The following is a 16,508-nucleotide window of genomic DNA, read 5'->3' as shown; positions in this document are numbered from 1 at the left end:
TCAAAATATCATATCTCTCCTCTCTCTTTCTCTCTCCATGATATTTTTGTATATTTTTCCACCAAAGAGAAAATGAGTTAAAAATAGTGAAAATATCTAAAATGTGATAAAAAAAAAATCTCATCTTTTCTTTTTCCCTTCTTTTCTAATGATAAACTTACAATAAAAGAGAACACACTTTTAATTGTCGTAAGTGGTAAAGCATGAATGAACGGATAGTCATTTTATCGGTGAATTATTGTTTAATTGTGAATTATACCTAGTGGTTGATCGGAAAAGTGAGAGAATTGCTAAGTTGCTGAGAGCACGAGAATCAAATGCAATAGTATTGAAAAGTAGAGATAGCGTAAATTACAGAGTGCGTGTGCATGGGTATTTATAGATTACATGCTAGGGGTAAAAGAGTAATTTCGCCTTCAAAGCATGCCTTCCGCGTGGTCGAGGGTATAATAGTAAATTTGCCCCCAGGCGGGGGATTCCGCTACTCTTTTGGTGATTTCTCTGGCGAAGATCATTTCTCTGGCAAAGGCCATTCCTCTAGCGAGAGTGACTTCTCTGGCGAAGGCCATTTTTCTGGTGAAGACCGTTTCTCTGACGGCATCCGTTCCTCTGGCGAGGTCTGTTTCCCTGATAAAGGTCATTCCTCTGCTCTGCATATATTACTCCTCATCAGCTACTCCCCCCCTCTGGTCTGACTAGTTCGCTCTGGAACGGAGTAATCTAGTCAGAGTATTCGCCCGCGTGGCTGACGTCATCCGCATTAAATGCCCGAAGCTTTACAGTGTACTTTCCCGTATCTCGAGGTTACTTTTTAACCATTGCGTCTTTTCACCTCTCCGTAAAAATCCTTGACCGTTGATTGTTTTCCTTGTGCCACGTGTCATTCATCCCGCTAGTTGGTAGATGCCCGCGTACGTTATACTTAGGCGTTTCAAATTTCCACTATTCATCTTCCTCATTTTCACTTCGCGTAATTTCCTCTCGATTTTCGGCGATCTTTCTCTTTCTGTTCCGACGTATACATCGCGATCTTCCTTCTCCAGACCCTTCCGTCGACTTTAACGAACACTTGACTTAGGTAAATTGCGTATCTCCCTCCCCGGTACTTTTATTCGGTGTGGATTAGTCTTACTGATTTTGTTGGTGCTCTGATTGAGCGTGCGAACCCTAGTTTTCCTTAGACTTTCTCGACCATGGCCTCCACCTCCGATGCCCAACCTGTCTTCTCCCCCTCCCATTCTCCTTCTCCTCAAACTTCTCCGCCTTCTTCTCCCCCTCGTCCTCAAAATCCTCCAGTTCTTCCCACTCTCTCCGACCCTAGCCAGCCCCAAGATTCTCCGGCCTCATCCGAGCCTCTCCCTACTACCCCTAAAACACCCAAGGCCATTCCCGCATCCCGGTTGGGTATCGCGGATATGCACAAAATGTTTGACATATGTAGGCGACCTGAAGGCCTGAAATTTGAACCTCAATCCAAGGCTTCAGAGCCTGCCCTCGATAGAATGCACATTAATAGGGTAGTTATCTGGCGAGCCCAGATAGATGCCGGTTTCAAACTTCTCCCCCCCAGGCTCCTAGTGGACGTTGCCAACCACTTCAGAATTCCTTTTTACCAAATAGCTCCCTCCGCCATTCGGAGGTTATATTGTTTCCATATTTTGTGCAAAGCCCACGGTGTCGGAGACACTACGAAATTGTTTATCCAAACCCAAGCCCTGAGATTGCAAGGCGGCCCCTTGTACAGTTTTGCCGCCCGAAAGAAATACCCTGCCACCTTCTTGAGCTCCCTGAACTCTTACGACAAAGATTTTTTGCATTCCTATTGTTACGTAATAACCACCATCGGCACTTGGCGCCAATATGGTGTCCATATTCGGTGGAATCTCACTTCTCCATGCTTGCGAACCCTGGGACAGGTAAGAGAAGTGGGAATCTCGTGAAGGCAATTTGGGTCTGCACTATTTGGATGATTTGGAAGAAACGAAATGAATGTAGATTCGAAGGAAAGACGTGGGAGACAAATAGTCTAGTTATGGAGATTAAGGTTCGGATGTGGTGTTGGAATAAAGCTTTTGATATCTTAAACAAATAGATGAACTTATCTTCTTGGTGCCAAGGTGATTTGATCACCTCTGTGATGTAATATGTATTTTGATGGTATCTCTGGTACCAATATATGAATCTTTTTTCTGATTTAAAAAAAAAACTAATGCTAATTTATTATAGTACTATTGATCTAAATTCACGGTATTGAATATCCTACTTTTTGAAAACCGTACGAAATACATATATAACTTCATTACTTAATGACTTTAATTTTTATATCGTCGTAGCTGTGCCAACTACTTATATATTATTTCTATGTACAAATTTTTTCAATATTTATTGATATTTATCGTTGAAAAAAGTAAAGCATTGCTCCTATGGCCATGGTCCCATGGAGGCATGAAATATATGAATATGCCTGATGATTAAATACCACGAAAAATCTTGAAACACATTTTGGTGTCAATTTGAGGAAGTCAAAGTGTCAAAAAGGCGTGCCCCCGTTTTGGCTTGGCTGGTGTTTCTTCCCATAAATCATTTTGTAGCATGAACTTTGAAACACTGAATCAGTAATCGCAACAAAATTCAAGTTAAATAATGATAACAAATCAAATGAGGTATAAATGACATTTGCCACATTAAGGATTTGCACTGCAAAAATCTGTAATTGCAAATATGGGCAGCCTTTTTAGAAATACAGAATAAGAATATATGCGTCTCATTGTTACTTATTTGGGATAAAGGAAAGTGAGTCGAAATTCCGGTGGCTGGTCAAAAACGGTGTTTATTTATCGTTTACCACTATGCCTTTGAATTGATAAAAAAAATGAAAGATTCATTAAACAAAAAACAACCACGAAGATTATCGCGACCATGTTTGAGTTTTATAATAAGAATTAGTATTTTCCAACTCAATTTGACTAATCTAAAGTTCAATTTTGAATAAATTATATTAATCGGAGTAGCGGTTTTTTTGGTCGTAGACAGCAAACTTTGAATAAGATGGTTTAGGAGGATAGTAAATATAAATAGCGATCATATTTACAAGTGTTCCATTAAAATATATAATATCTGCATAGAAGAATTTGTAGCATTAAATTTATCAGAATTTCACCAAACTATAGTTAATCCATAGTTTAATTATTTACTCTCGTATCAGTAACTTATTTTCTTAGTCCTATATGAATTACACAAAAATTGCAATGACACGATAAGGTGGTTATCGATCAATCGTGATTGAAGTTGATTGTAAGACCTTAGGGGCGATTATTTTTTGAGTTTATCCTTTATATACGTGGGAAAAGGTTAAAGTAAGTCTCACTAAATAAAATAAGATCGAATAATCATTTTCAGTCATTTCATCATCAAAATCTACTGTGAATGCATTACCTGAACAAATTAATATAAGATTATATTGACATGTATACAATCAATACAAATATTCATACACATTTTAAGTATATCCATACGAATATAAAGTCTGATTCATACTATACAAAATTAAACAAATTGTACAAAAAATAAAATTTGGGACCATTTCATCGAATACACAGAAAATCCATAAATTATTGTTTTCAAGAACAGCCCTTACCCCACTGTACTTTAGAATCGGAGCAAAAACAAATAATGTTACCAAACAATAAACCCACGCGAATGAAAATTTGCACCACTGAACCCATAATATATACTCCCTCCGTCCCATTAAAATTGGTTACATTTCCATTTTGGGTGTCCCACTAAAGTTGGCTATTTTCTAAAAATGGTAAAAATTTAACTTAATTAAGACCACTAATTAAGTTACTAATTAAACCCTAAATCTTGTTTAAAATAAACACACACACACCCTATTCACACACAAACACTCCACATCAGCCGTTTCTCCTTCCTATCTTCTTCTCCGGCGGGATGTCACCACCATGGCCGCCGCCGCTTCTCGCCCCTCCGGCAGCCGCCACCTCTCGCCCCTCGAAGCAGCGATGGGTCCCCTCGTCGTCCTCCATCTCTCCCTCTGTTCTCTCTCAGATCTAACCGTCACCGTCGCCCCTCGCTCTCTCAAGCGGCTGACCGCCACCGTCGACCCTCGCTCTCTCAAGCAGCCATGCCGGCACCCTCTTCCCCTAACCCTAGATTTGAAATCGCCGTCTTCTATTCACCTCGTTTGAATCGAGGCGAAGATCTGGTTTGATTTCAGGTACAAGATCTGGTTTTCTAAAGATCTCGCCTTCACAGTGTTTGAGGGCAAGATCTGATTTTTGATTTCTGGTTTTTGAGTGGATTTTGAAGGGTTCTGGTGGCGGCGGTGGTGGTTGTTGGCAGATTTGAGGGTGGTCGGTGCCGGAAAAAAAGAAGAGGATGAAGAAAAAACTAATGATGGTCGGTGGTGGTGGTGCTCCGGTCGCCGACGACTTCCTCGTTGCTGGCAGATTTGAATTGTTTCTTGGATTGGGAGGGAGACGAGGGGGACAGAGGGAGACGAGGGTGGCGGCGACTTCGCTGGAGGAGGGGGTGGCTGATGCCGACGACTTCGCCGGAGGAGGGGGTGGCTGATGCCGGCGACTTCGCCGGAGGTGGGTGGCAGTGGATGAAGAAGAAAGTGAAAGGAGGAAGAAATTATTTTAATTAACTCAATAATTTTGATGGGCTCCACTTAATTAAAACATAACACTTCATTTCTTAATCTCCGTGCCGAAACAAATGTAGCCAACTTTAGCGGGACGGAGGGAGTATATAATTTTCACCAGTGAACCCATAATATATATAGGGTCGTGTTCAATGGAGAATACGAACACGTCCATGTTCATTAAATTATATTGAACATATCAATCATTTCGTTGAACGTTCATCAAAATATATTGAATTTTTGGGGGTTCTAGAATTCGACCCCCTATATGTTCAACATAAACATCCGTTGAATATGACGTGAATAAATGCTGACCGTTAGATTAAATAAGATCAACTGCTGAAATTTGTTGTCTGCTTTTTGAATATTTAGTGTTCTCCATTAAACTCTTCCATACATATATAAACATGCAGAGTACATCTAATATATTTATGTATTTATTCTAATTAGCTTTCATAAATTATGCTTTGTAACGTCTATATTAATTAATTAATTATAATTAAATATATTATTTAAATATTACAAATAAAAAATAATTATTGAAAATGAAGGAAATTTGAGGAATATGAGAATGGAAAGATTTTAGAGTGCCATGTAAGATGAGTTTTGACAGAAAATCACGTTATGTTTAATAATAATTATTATTAAATAAATTACTATTTTACAAATACATAAAAAAATTAAATATATAAATTAAGAATGCATATATGATATTTTAAGAAAAAATAGAAATGGGGAATGAAGAGAATGTCATGTTCATGTAAGTACATGACTAAGGTGATGTTTTGAATATATTATTTAATTCAATAAAAATAAAAATATACATGTATATAAATAGAGTGATTGCAAATGAATAAAAAATGAGAGATTTTGAAATGGTGAGATTTAAGAATGTGATATCGAATAAATTACTTTTTATTATATATTTTTGATTATATATAAGATATTTATCCAATTTCTTAAATTCATGGGATTCTCGAATCAAAATATACTAGTTTTTTTTTTAATTCAAAATATACTACTTCATCCGTCCCATGAAACATGATTCAGTTCTTTTCGGCACGAGAATTAAGATATTGGTATTTTGTGTGTTAAGTGTGGTAGGTGAAAAAGTAAAAAAATGAATATAAATATTTTTTTGTCATTTTTATAAATAGGTCAAGTTTCGTGGGATAAAAATAAAAAAATAAAATTGAATCATATTTTGTGTGACGGAGTGAATATTTTGAATAGGAAGAAAGTTATATCGGCCATGAAAGATGTATTTCTTGCTTTTCGATAAAAACAATCATTATAGCCTTATAGGCATTTTGAAATCTGATCGCGTCAATTTTTGCTAGTGACTCTTTTGTAGCCCTTATCAATCATATAGCGCTTCGACGTATTGTCGTAGCAGAATTTGCTTCTGAAACTTAATTAGTGAAATTATTTAATTCCAAAAAAGTATATATATATATGGATGGATGTGATTTCTTCTTTATTCTTAAGGATCTTTTTTAATAGATATGAACCATATATATAGGAAAAGGTTTAATAGAGAAAGGTAAATGTTGAAAGAAGGGAGAAACAAGATCATAATCCATTGACTAATCAATAATTAAAAATAAATTTTGTGTTCAAATTTTGATGAATATATCGATAATTATGATGAATATGTCAATAACATTTTATGAACAGACGTATTTATTAAAAAAACGTATTTGTTGAAAATCTCGCACTCCAAGATTCGAACCCCAAACGTTCAATAAAAATTTAAATATGTTCATAAAAAATTATTGACATGTTCAACATTTGTAAATTTCGAAAAAAAATCTCCATAGAACCTAACCCTATATATATATATATATATATTTGTGAGAACATGAGAACCATCAAATCTAATGTATCCACTGTAAAAATTAATGCATTCGCTGTTAAAATTAATACACTCAAAAAAATAAAAAAAAATTGCTCCATTCAGGATTTCAACACAGGATCTGTATTCATCCAACAAGATGATGCATCCACCGTAGATCTTGATGATCGAATGACTGAAAATGGTTCTCTGTTTTTCTTTTATTTAGTGGTTCTTTCTTGAACCTCTCCATATATATATATATGAGCCTTCCAATGAAATTTTATACACAAATACTCTTGTGCAACCGGTTGCACCGTACAACTGATTGTCAGAATGACACTACTTTATTCGGGAAATGACACTTGAATATTTTCGAATGACACTATTTCAACATGCAAATGACACTTGAAGATCTTCAAGTGTCATTTGTATGTTGAAATAGTGTCATTCACAAACCAGTTGCACAGGAGAGTGTCTCAATTCTATATATGTTGATTCAATGTTTCTTATAGTTATACTCCCTCCGTCCCTGAAATAAGTTCATCTTTTTCCTTTTTGGGACGTCCCCAAATAAGTTCATCTTTCTTTCTTTTCATTTTTGAACAACTACCCCACCACTAATAATACTTTATTTATTCTTACTTTTCACTTTTTCACCACTCTCAATACTAATTATAACATTTTTTCACATTTTCATCACTCGCAATACTAATTATAACATATTTTTCTCCATTATCAATACACTTTACTACTTTTTCTTAAAACTCGTGTCGTCCTTAAAGAGGAACTTATTTTGGGAACGAAGGGAGTAGTATTTAGAAAATTTTATGTGAATTCCAATTTTAATTTTTTGAATATCGTTATTTAACACTATATATTATCTTATTCATTTAGTCTCAGGTTCGTATGAAAAATAGCAATTGAATCTACCCAAATATATATATGTGAGATATAAAAGGAACGAATATTACCCTCAAAAAAAAAATGAGGAAATAATATTTATTCGATAAGGTGGAAATGCGAATTGCCAATATGAAAAATGGTTGCCGAAGAAGAGGTCAAAGCTGTAATATATCAGATTATTGTAGGGGCCAAATTGTCCTTACATCCAACCCCGGACAAATCCATTTGTATATATGACGTCGATTTCAGCAGCTCGCCTTCTCACTCTAAAAAGTTGTTGGTGAAAGCAGGCGACGCAGAAAATTATCAGATTCCGCTTCTCTCGTAAGCTTTCTGATCGACTTAATTTCTCTTGATTCCGTTGTTTGCTTTTCAGATGCTCTCTTTATTTGTTAATCGGCTTATATTTTTTTATGTTTTCATTCCGATTTTGAAACTATTTTCGTTTTTGTGTTTAGTGGTGAGGAACAATCAACGATGGCATCAGATCCGAAATCTCACACATTCGAGGAGGTCGCGAAGCATACTAAGACTAAGGACTGTTGGCTGATTATCAGCGGAAAGGCAAGATCACCCCCTTTTTCAATTAAATCTTTATTTGTACATATAGAGCTTCAATTTGTTTGATTGCATGCCGTATGATTCGTTATTTCATAGCGACTTCGTAGTCAATTTAGTTGGACCTTTGTGTAGAGTTCGATTTCCGTTGACTGAAGCTCTAGAATAGGAACAATGACTGCGTTCTACTGCGAAATTCAGTTAATTTTTCGAGAACTAGTTGTAGTTCGAATACACTTTTTATTGTACTAGTATATGTTTCGAGTTCTTTTAACTCACTTTCTAGCTTACGGAACTGTTTGATTTTTCTTATTTCCTTTCATTTTCCTTTTCTTTTTATGTCCTCTTTTGAACTAGAGTTGCTAGATTACACATCAACGGCAGGGCAATTATATAGGGTTGGTTTAGAAACAACTTCACTGACTCTTCCGTAGGTAGTTAGTTCTGATTCTTAACTAGTAGGTAGATAGCCCTGAATCACTGCACATATTGCTTGGACTTGGTACTACTTCTCTTCTTTTATTTGGTTAATTTGATGTGGAAATTTGAGGGGAAATCTAATACCAATGCCGGTCCAAGTTCCAACTATTTGTTTTCTCTCCAAACTAAGATTCATCTCCAGTGAGTATTACATCAATAATATTTACTGTTTTATTTACAATATTTATGAAATGTTTAATTATGTACAACTTCAAATTTCAATTAGTTGTTTATGTGATAATTATTTATTTAATTAAAAACATTAAAATATATTTTAAAAGTTAATAATTGCAATAAATTATTAATTCTAAATCACTTGTAAACATGATAAATAAACAATAACTTTATGATGATGCTAAGTAAAGATGGTTGTGTGCTGGTTTTGGTGCCAGAGCTGGCTGATTTTCTTGGCCAACAGTTCTGGACCTGGACTATTTTGGGACGAGAAGGGCTACTTATGCTTTGGCTATTTTCTGAGCTGTCACCATCAGTTCAACTGTCTCAAATGATCATTATGAATCTAGGAATATGGAGGGCCTTCCTTTTGGAGTAAAAAATCGAAGTTGATTTGGATTTGAATTTTATTTTATTAAAAAAATTATGCTAAAAGCAATATTTTGGTGCAAATAGTTGGAGATGGAGGAATGAAATATGTAATATGTTGGCTCCGCACTGCATCGTGAAAATTTATGGCTGTATTTATGCATACTTGTTTGGGTCTCACTATAGGTTTTTCAGACTTTCCCTTCAAAATGATATCCATTTGTAGTTTATAATTTTTGCAGGTTTATGATGTGACCCCATTTATGGAGGATCATCCAGGAGGTGATGAAGTTTTGCTATCAGCCACTGGTACCTAAATGATGATCTATTTTATTTTTCTTTGATGAATGTAAACAAAGACTCAATCAAGACTGCCGTGTGTAATTGTTGCCTTTTTCTAGGGAAAGACGCAACCAATGACTTTGAAGATGTTGGGCACAGCGATTCTGCTCGGGAGATGATGGATAAGTACTTGATTGGGGAGATAGACATGGCAACGGTGCCCCTAAAACGAAGCTACACTGCTCCACAACAACCATCGTACAATCAAGACAAGACTCCCGAGTTTGTGATCAAGATCTTGCAGTTCCTCGTGCCTCTCCTGATATTGGGACTGGCATTTGCTGTCCGACTCTACACCAAAGAGAAATGAGGGCTTAGAATAGCGCTTATTTTTCCTAATTGGTTGTCTCCGCCCTTCTAAGCTAGTAAAACTTGTTCTTGCTGAACTTAGATGAGATTACCTGGTTAGCCTGCTGTATTGTTTTCTGTTCTTTGTGACGGTTTTGTGCTCAACTTCTCGATTAAATGTAGCATTATCTGCATCTGTAGACGTCATTTTTCTTAAATGAATAAATACGTTTATTAAATAAGGAAAAAGAGCAACAAAAAAAATTACAAATTAAAACATGGGCATATCTAAGAGATAAAACAGCAAAGTGCCGAGGGAAGGAGTGGGAGTGGACTCTGGTGGAAGGAGTTCAAACGAGGCCAATATGAACACACAAAACATATACTCCCTCCGTCCCGCTATTCAAGTCCCATTTTCCTTTTTGGGTTGTCCCACCGATAATGTCCCGTTTCCTAAAAAGGAAATAATAAGGGGATGTTTATCACTAATTAACTCACTAATTTCATTTGCTACCTACCGGACTCCAACCACCATTTAATTTTCTCCCAAGTTTTCTCCATTTGAGTCCGCCGCAAGTCCGAAAACCCTAAAACTACTCTCTCTCTCTCTCTCGAATCGCGATCGGCGCTCTGCCTCTCCGATTCTCCGACGCTCCGTCGTCGACTTTCTTGGGTTTCAGCCGCCGCTCCTCTGCATTCGTCTCTCACCTTCAATTTGTGTGTTCCAGTTGTTCCCTGTGATTTTACTCCGTCAAAATCTGAAGCTCTCTCTCTCTCTCTCGCTTTCTATTTCGTCGCCTTTGGTCGAAATTCGATTGTTCTGAGGGATTCCACCGATTCCACCAATTCTATGCCGAAATCAAACGCAGAGAAGTCCGATTTCGCATGGATGGTTGAGTTGGAGACTTGGATCCAATTGTTGGTGATTGAAGATGGATGCAAAGGTTGGCGTCGCCGGGCTGAGATCCATGAAGGTAAAATGATTTCGTCTACACCTAGTGCTTCCTCCGGTGATGTATCGTTTTCATCTGGAAACCCTATTTCTTACCCTGATTCTTTTTTTCTGTGTGAGGAAAACTGGCAACACAGGGATATGCCTGATGCTGTGTTGCTGTGTTGTTGATGTTGAAAAGCATGCTCCCTGATTTTTTTCTGGTGAGATCTACCCTAATCTTCATTTACAAGTACTGGTGCTTCTAGATCTCGTGTGGGATTTCGATTGGTTTTAGGAAGTTGCATGTGGGATTTTGCAGTGTTAGTCATATGTGGTATGTGTGGTCCATTGGTCTGAAATGATGATTGATGCTCAACTTTATATGTCCCTACTTGGTTTGGTCCAATGATCTATGATTAAATGGCATTATTTTGACTATGAGTGCAGCCTGATTCTTACTTGTTCCCCTGTTCTTACTGGCTTGTGTGTTCCAGTTGTTCTAGTTTATGTTTTGGGTGTGTGGTGTTGTTTATGTGTGACTGTTGGTTAGGTGTGGTTGAATTGGTGTTATGTGTGGCTGCTGTTGTTTGATTTGGTGTTATTGGTTTGGTTGCTGAAACTGATGGTGTTGGGTGGCTGCTGTTGTTTGATTTGGTGTTATTGGTCTGGTGTTATTGGTTTATGCAGACTGCAATCACAACATCAAAGCATTATAGCATCACATTATAGGGCATATCTCATCCACATCATTTTAGCATCATTTACAAAATAGAAACCTTTCTACTGCAGTCTTGGAATATGCAGACTGCAATCACATTAAACAAGCATAAAATTAATATAAATAAAATTACAGATTATATAAAAATAAATTAAAAAAATTAAGTCTTTTAATAACAATAAATTAGAAATAATTAGTTATTCCTTAAACACAAACTAAATCATGTGGACCACACTCTTAAATCATCTAATTTGCTTCTCCTTAATCTCCGTGCCGAAAAGAAATGGGACTTCAATAGCGGGACGGAGGGAGTACTAACATAAAATATCGCGCAGACCTGCTATAAAGGTGCAAATACATTAATCATCACATGGCATTCGCTCGTTTTCCTATGTCTAAAGTTCTAAACACATTTGGGCCTAAAAATGATAATGAAAAAGAAACTGGACTATTTAATGACAATCTTCACAGCAGCAGCACATTATATTGGTAAAAGAACTCAATCCAGATTACATAGTGGTATAGAAAATTCCAAGTTTGCGTTTATTTGATAGAACAACATTCCAACTGATACAACATTCATCGCCAATTTCACAGGAAACCTAGAGTTTGGAAGCTGCCTCCTTGTCCAAAAACCATGACAACTCCCCTTCTGGTGCAACTAGTTGGACAGGAAGCACATCGGAGTTTGAAACATCACTTAGTGCAACATGCACCGCATTGGCTTTACCAGCACCTGCGACAACGAGGGCAATGTTTGCCGAGGAATTTATGACTGGGAGAGTGAAGGAGATCCTTTCTGGAGGTGGTTTAGGTGATTCCTTGATGAAGGAAACCCACTTCTTGTTTTCTTGAATGAGAGGGTGCCCGGGAAACAAAGAAGCAATGTGACCATCAGGACCCATGCCCATTAGCATAAGATCAAATTTGGGTAACCCAGTACTCTCAGATTGATCTATTGTTTTAGTTTTCACCAAATGCTTGAGACAGGTTTCATAATCATCTGCTGCACCTTCTGCCGACAATGCATCATTTATGGCATACACATGGCCTGAGGGAATTGGCACCTACAGCAACAAATTTAGATGGAAAGGATATAAGAAAGACAGATGATCTCATTTATAAAAAGATGTTCTTGTAATATGCAGTGAAATAACTAAATCTCATAATCTACAGATACCGAATAAGCCACACTGTTTTCATATGAAAATAATTCAAACAATTAAACACAATCACGGTCAGGAATGTATACCAATAAAGTCTACTTAGGGCTTTGGTTGTGCTTTTTAATTTTATTTTTTTCGCAAGGGCGTTTTTTTTCTTTATAAAATTCAAGTTCTTTGTTCAAGTCAAATGTAGTCAGCATGGAAATTTCTGACTTTAGCAGTGCTCTTTGTAGATCAGGCATTAGTTTAGAATTGATCATGAATGCCAACAGTACTATGGACTCATTGCAGGAGGGCATTGTTATGACAAGATTCACCTTTGAGGAATAAATTCTATGGACTAAACTCAAGGGATTGCCTAAGTATCTGGTTTCTTAATTTTCAAATGTGTATCTTAATTTGCTGCAGTCCCAACTCAGTGCTTTAAATACTCATCCATGGCTTCATAATTCATGTTCAGGTTTGAATAGTTCATGTGAGGTGCCAAGATGAGTGGTGCTGGGTTAATTTAGGGTGAGTCTTTTGAAGCCATTCATTCAAACTAATTCAATTATTGCAACTAATTCATTATAAGGATATACTATTAATTTAATGTCCATGCACGATAGGATATGTACAACTAATATTATCATTACAATCTTATATAACCCAAAATATCCAATTAAAGATGAAAAAAATAATTAATAGTTTAAACAAATTTAAAGGGAGATAACAATATATTCAATGCAGTTCACATATGCAATTTCCAAACACACACACACAAGTATCTGCATAAGTTCCACTATGGTAACATTTCCGAGTTCTAAATATTTTGAGGCATCTCATTGTCTATATCTCCCATTAAGGGCAGGAGATACTTTCCAACTACCAAATTCCTGGTGTTGAATCCTCCTTACAAGGTTCCATTTCAAGGCAAGCAAAAGGAATGCTAGGTAGTTTACCTTGCTATTATACAAATAGTCAGATCATTAGATAAATACAGCCGCATTAACTTGGTTATACTATAAAATGCTACTAAAAATAGATAAGTATCCCCTTGATTAGTTGATAGAGATAATCTCAAGCATAGGCAAACTTTATATTCTCAACATCATCTCATTCAAAGTTGCCCCAAAAGTCAAAACACCAGAGCAAACATCCCCCCTTCCGGCCCTCCCCCAACAAAGAGAGAGAGAGAGAGAGATCAAATTCAGAGTGACATTCTTTGAACCAACATGTTTGCCTAAATCTATGTAGCAATCACAAAGAATCTTCCCAATAAAAATATAAAGAAAGTGTACCTTGGATAGAAACTCATTGTAAGCTAGGAGATAATTACTATCAGGGTTATCCTTAGGCACCACTCTCTCATCCACCCAAAACACATGCCATTTTGACCAATCCACTGAATCAATGTACGGCTGCTCCAGTAATTTCCTTTAGTTCCACCACCAAACACAAAATCACAAAGCACTTCAACAGTTCAACTCCATCAAATGCATAGTTTAAGTGAAAAGCGAGTCAATTCAATTAATTAACAGTGTCCACGAATAAAAAAACAAAACAACTTCAAATTATGACAATCATGTGATGATAATCTTCAACGGATAATCACCATTGCAATTAGTACTAAGAATCATCATTTCCTCCAAAAAACAATCATACTAGTGTTTAATCTGAAAAATGCACAAAACACGAGTCAATTACCTGAGAGACTTAACGAGGGAACCACCGGAGAGAACAACGGTAAATGAATCCCTCTCCTGTGAGATTTTATTGGATAAATCGGCGGTGTATTCCGCGAGCGACACCGCCAGATCTTCCTCCGTGTCGAACACTTTGACTTTCCCTTTGCTCTTCGGCGTCACAATCTCAGCCATGGACGCTATCGTTGTTCCGCGCCTCAACCTGGATGAATCCAAATTCAATCTGAGAGAGCTGAAGGCGGCTCTGACGGCGAGGAAGCGCGAAGTGAAGGGGAGGCGTTGCGGCGATCGAGTGGAAGATTGATTGGGAAGAACGGCGGAGAGAGCGCGGCAGGAGGCGGCCATGCGGCGAATATATAGAAACCGGCGATTGTAGAGTAGTTGTAGTTGGTGAGAGTGTGGGGTTCGGTGCGAGCTGCCCAACACACGTGGGGGTTCTGCCACTTTTACAACCTTCCATTTTTGTTTGCTTCTGCCCTCAATCGTTCGTTTTTTTTCAACTACATAATTTTTTATACATAAAACAATTCATAAATTAATAATGGGGATGTTCGGTTGTCGAGATTAAATTAATGCGAGATTACCTGAGATTGAGTTGATCCGAGATTAATTTTGTCATAAGATATCATAAGATTAATCTAATTCAATTGAATCAATTCTATCAATCATTCAAACAGAACGACCCTTATACATACTCCCTCCGTCCCCTAAATAACTTCTTAGTATGAGACGATACAAATTTTAAGGAAAAATTGTTAAGTGTATTAATAGTGGATAAAAAAATACTTATTATAATCTATATAATCTATTAAAGAGGGGTCTAACGCAAACTTTTTCCTCCCACCAAATTTTATCTCTCTTCACTTTTCTTTTTTTATTTTGATTCTTTTTTAATAATCATCAACTTTGATTCAAAAAAATATATATTCAATATGGATACTAAATTAAAGATAATGACAAGATCTTTAATTTGATATAAAAATTATAAATAATAAATTTAAAATGAAAAAGTTATTATTATTTAAAGTTACAAAATTATTTTTTCTCTCTCTCATCTCTCCTCTCTTCTCTATCATCTATGATTTTATCATCTCCTCTCTTTCATGTTACACTTTATAGTTTTTCTTTCATTTGTTTTTTATAATATTTATTTTATTGTTTATATTTTATTTATGAAAACACATAATGTCTTTGCTGCAAAATCAATTTGGATGTTGCATAAGAACTTTATTTTAAATTTTGTATTTAAACAAAATGACCACATAAATATGATTTAAATGTGCATTTAAAAAATATATTAAAATACATGCAAATAAATAGTTTTATACATCATAGAATATTATATGATACATAATGATACTCATTATCATTTATACTTGCTTTTGATATTTGATGATTAATATTGGTATTTCACATTATCAATTAAATATAATTAATTGGTATTTCAAAAATTGAAAATTCAAATGTTTTTAGATTCGTGTTTTTTTATAATTGAGATTATGTCATAATTTCAATTTTTTTTATTGAGATTCATATTTGTACTTACTTATATTTAAATTATGTTTACTATGCATATTTATTTATTTAAAATATCGTTTAATTTTAGTATTGATTGTCGATCGTGCATCGCACGAGCGGGTGTACTAGTTTGTATTGAAAGCAGTACCATAATTAAACGCCATCCAAAAAATTTGAAAGAAAAGAGACAAGGAAACCCATAATTAAAAAAAAAAACTTTCAATAGTGAGAGAAATAGAGGAGAGTGATTGTAAAAGGCGAGCCTTAATTTTCTGAAAGAAAACAAAGGAGACGAAGGGAGCCGGCTGACGGTGAGAGGCGAAGTGAGAAGAGAGGCGGAGGACGCTCTATGCTGCCGCTGCAACGAGTTAACTATTAAGCTATATCAGCATTAAATTGACAGAAATTTCAATTGATAGCAAAATCATATTAAAACAACAATTCGATAATGGTAATGCTACATTTTAAAGTTTTTATGCAAAATCAGAATGTGATGAAAATTCAGTAATTACCGCCGCTATTTTTTAAAATTGCATGCAAAATCATAATGTGATGGAAGTCCAGTAATTACCATGCTATATATGTTTTAAAGTTCGTACGCAACACTAGAATTTGGTGAAAGTTCATTATTTTACAAGCAATTAACCCTTTAAAATATATATTAAAATTATTCAACTATTTTTTTTTTCTCATTTTGTCTCGCTTATTTTTCGACCAAAGTTTATGTTGAATCAACGTCGTTTCCATTTATAGATATTAGAATGACATTAGTTCTATTTTTCTTCACGATTATATTTATGCTACATGAGTATAGTTATCTCCGACGAATATATTAATGTCATGTTACCATGTCGGAAAATGAATGAGTAT

At 35.8% G+C, this 16,508-nt stretch overlaps 2 protein-coding genes across 2 annotated transcripts; one reads left to right on the top strand and one right to left on the bottom strand.

Moving 5' to 3' along the window:
- The first annotated feature begins 7,529 nt into the window (after window positions 1–7,529).
- Window positions 7,530–9,817, top strand: LOC130993346 (cytochrome b5-like). Its single transcript, XM_057918206.1, has 4 exons — window positions 7,530–7,730; window positions 7,865–7,970; window positions 9,230–9,296; window positions 9,389–9,817. The coding sequence occupies exons 1-4, from the start codon at window positions 7,543–7,545 to the stop codon at window positions 9,637–9,639; spliced, it is 612 nt and encodes a 203-aa protein (XP_057774189.1). The 5' UTR covers window positions 7,530–7,542; the 3' UTR covers window positions 9,640–9,817.
- A 1,903-nt stretch (window positions 9,818–11,720) lies between these two features.
- LOC130993343 (probable 6-phosphogluconolactonase 4, chloroplastic) lies at window positions 11,721–14,603 on the bottom strand. The gene is made up of 3 exons (XM_057918198.1): window positions 14,122–14,603; window positions 13,716–13,851; window positions 11,721–12,336 (listed from the first exon to the last, which is right to left on the bottom strand). Exons 1-3 carry the CDS (start codon window positions 14,463–14,465, stop codon window positions 11,872–11,874), a joined length of 945 nt encoding a protein of 314 aa, XP_057774181.1. The 5' UTR covers window positions 14,466–14,603; the 3' UTR covers window positions 11,721–11,871.
- Between the last annotated feature and the right edge of the window lie 1,905 nt (window positions 14,604–16,508).

The sequence above is a fragment of the Salvia miltiorrhiza genome, chromosome 7 (assembly GCF_028751815.1).
Source record: "Salvia miltiorrhiza cultivar Shanhuang (shh) chromosome 7, IMPLAD_Smil_shh, whole genome shotgun sequence".
NCBI lineage: Eukaryota > Viridiplantae > Streptophyta > Magnoliopsida > Lamiales > Lamiaceae > Salvia > Salvia miltiorrhiza.
Note: the sequence above shows the minus strand (reverse complement) of the source record. Positions and strands in the feature narration are given on the sequence as shown.

Excerpts from the sequence above, each read along its gene's own strand:
- LOC130993346 (XM_057918206.1), top strand. The coding sequence starts at position 7,543 with ATGGTTGCCGAAGAAGAGGTCAAAGCTGTAATATATCAGATTATTGTA. Across the intron at positions 7,731-7,864 it reads TATCAGATTCCGCTTCTCTC|TGGTGAGGAACAATCAACGA; the intron begins GTAAGCTTTCTG and ends TTTTGTGTTTAG. Across the intron at positions 7,971-9,229 it reads GGCTGATTATCAGCGGAAAG|GTTTATGATGTGACCCCATT; the intron begins GCAAGATCACCC and ends TAATTTTTGCAG.
- LOC130993343 (XM_057918198.1), bottom strand. The coding sequence starts at position 14,465 with ATGGCCGCCTCCTGCCGCGCTCTCTCCGCCGTTCTTCCCAATCAATCT. Across the intron at positions 13,852-14,121 it reads TCCCTCGTTAAGTCTCTCAG|GAAATTACTGGAGCAGCCGT; the intron begins GTAATTGACTCG and ends GTGGAACTAAAG. Across the intron at positions 12,337-13,715 it reads ACAATGAGTTTCTATCCAAG|GTGCCAATTCCCTCAGGCCA; the intron begins GTACACTTTCTT and ends TTGTTGCTGTAG.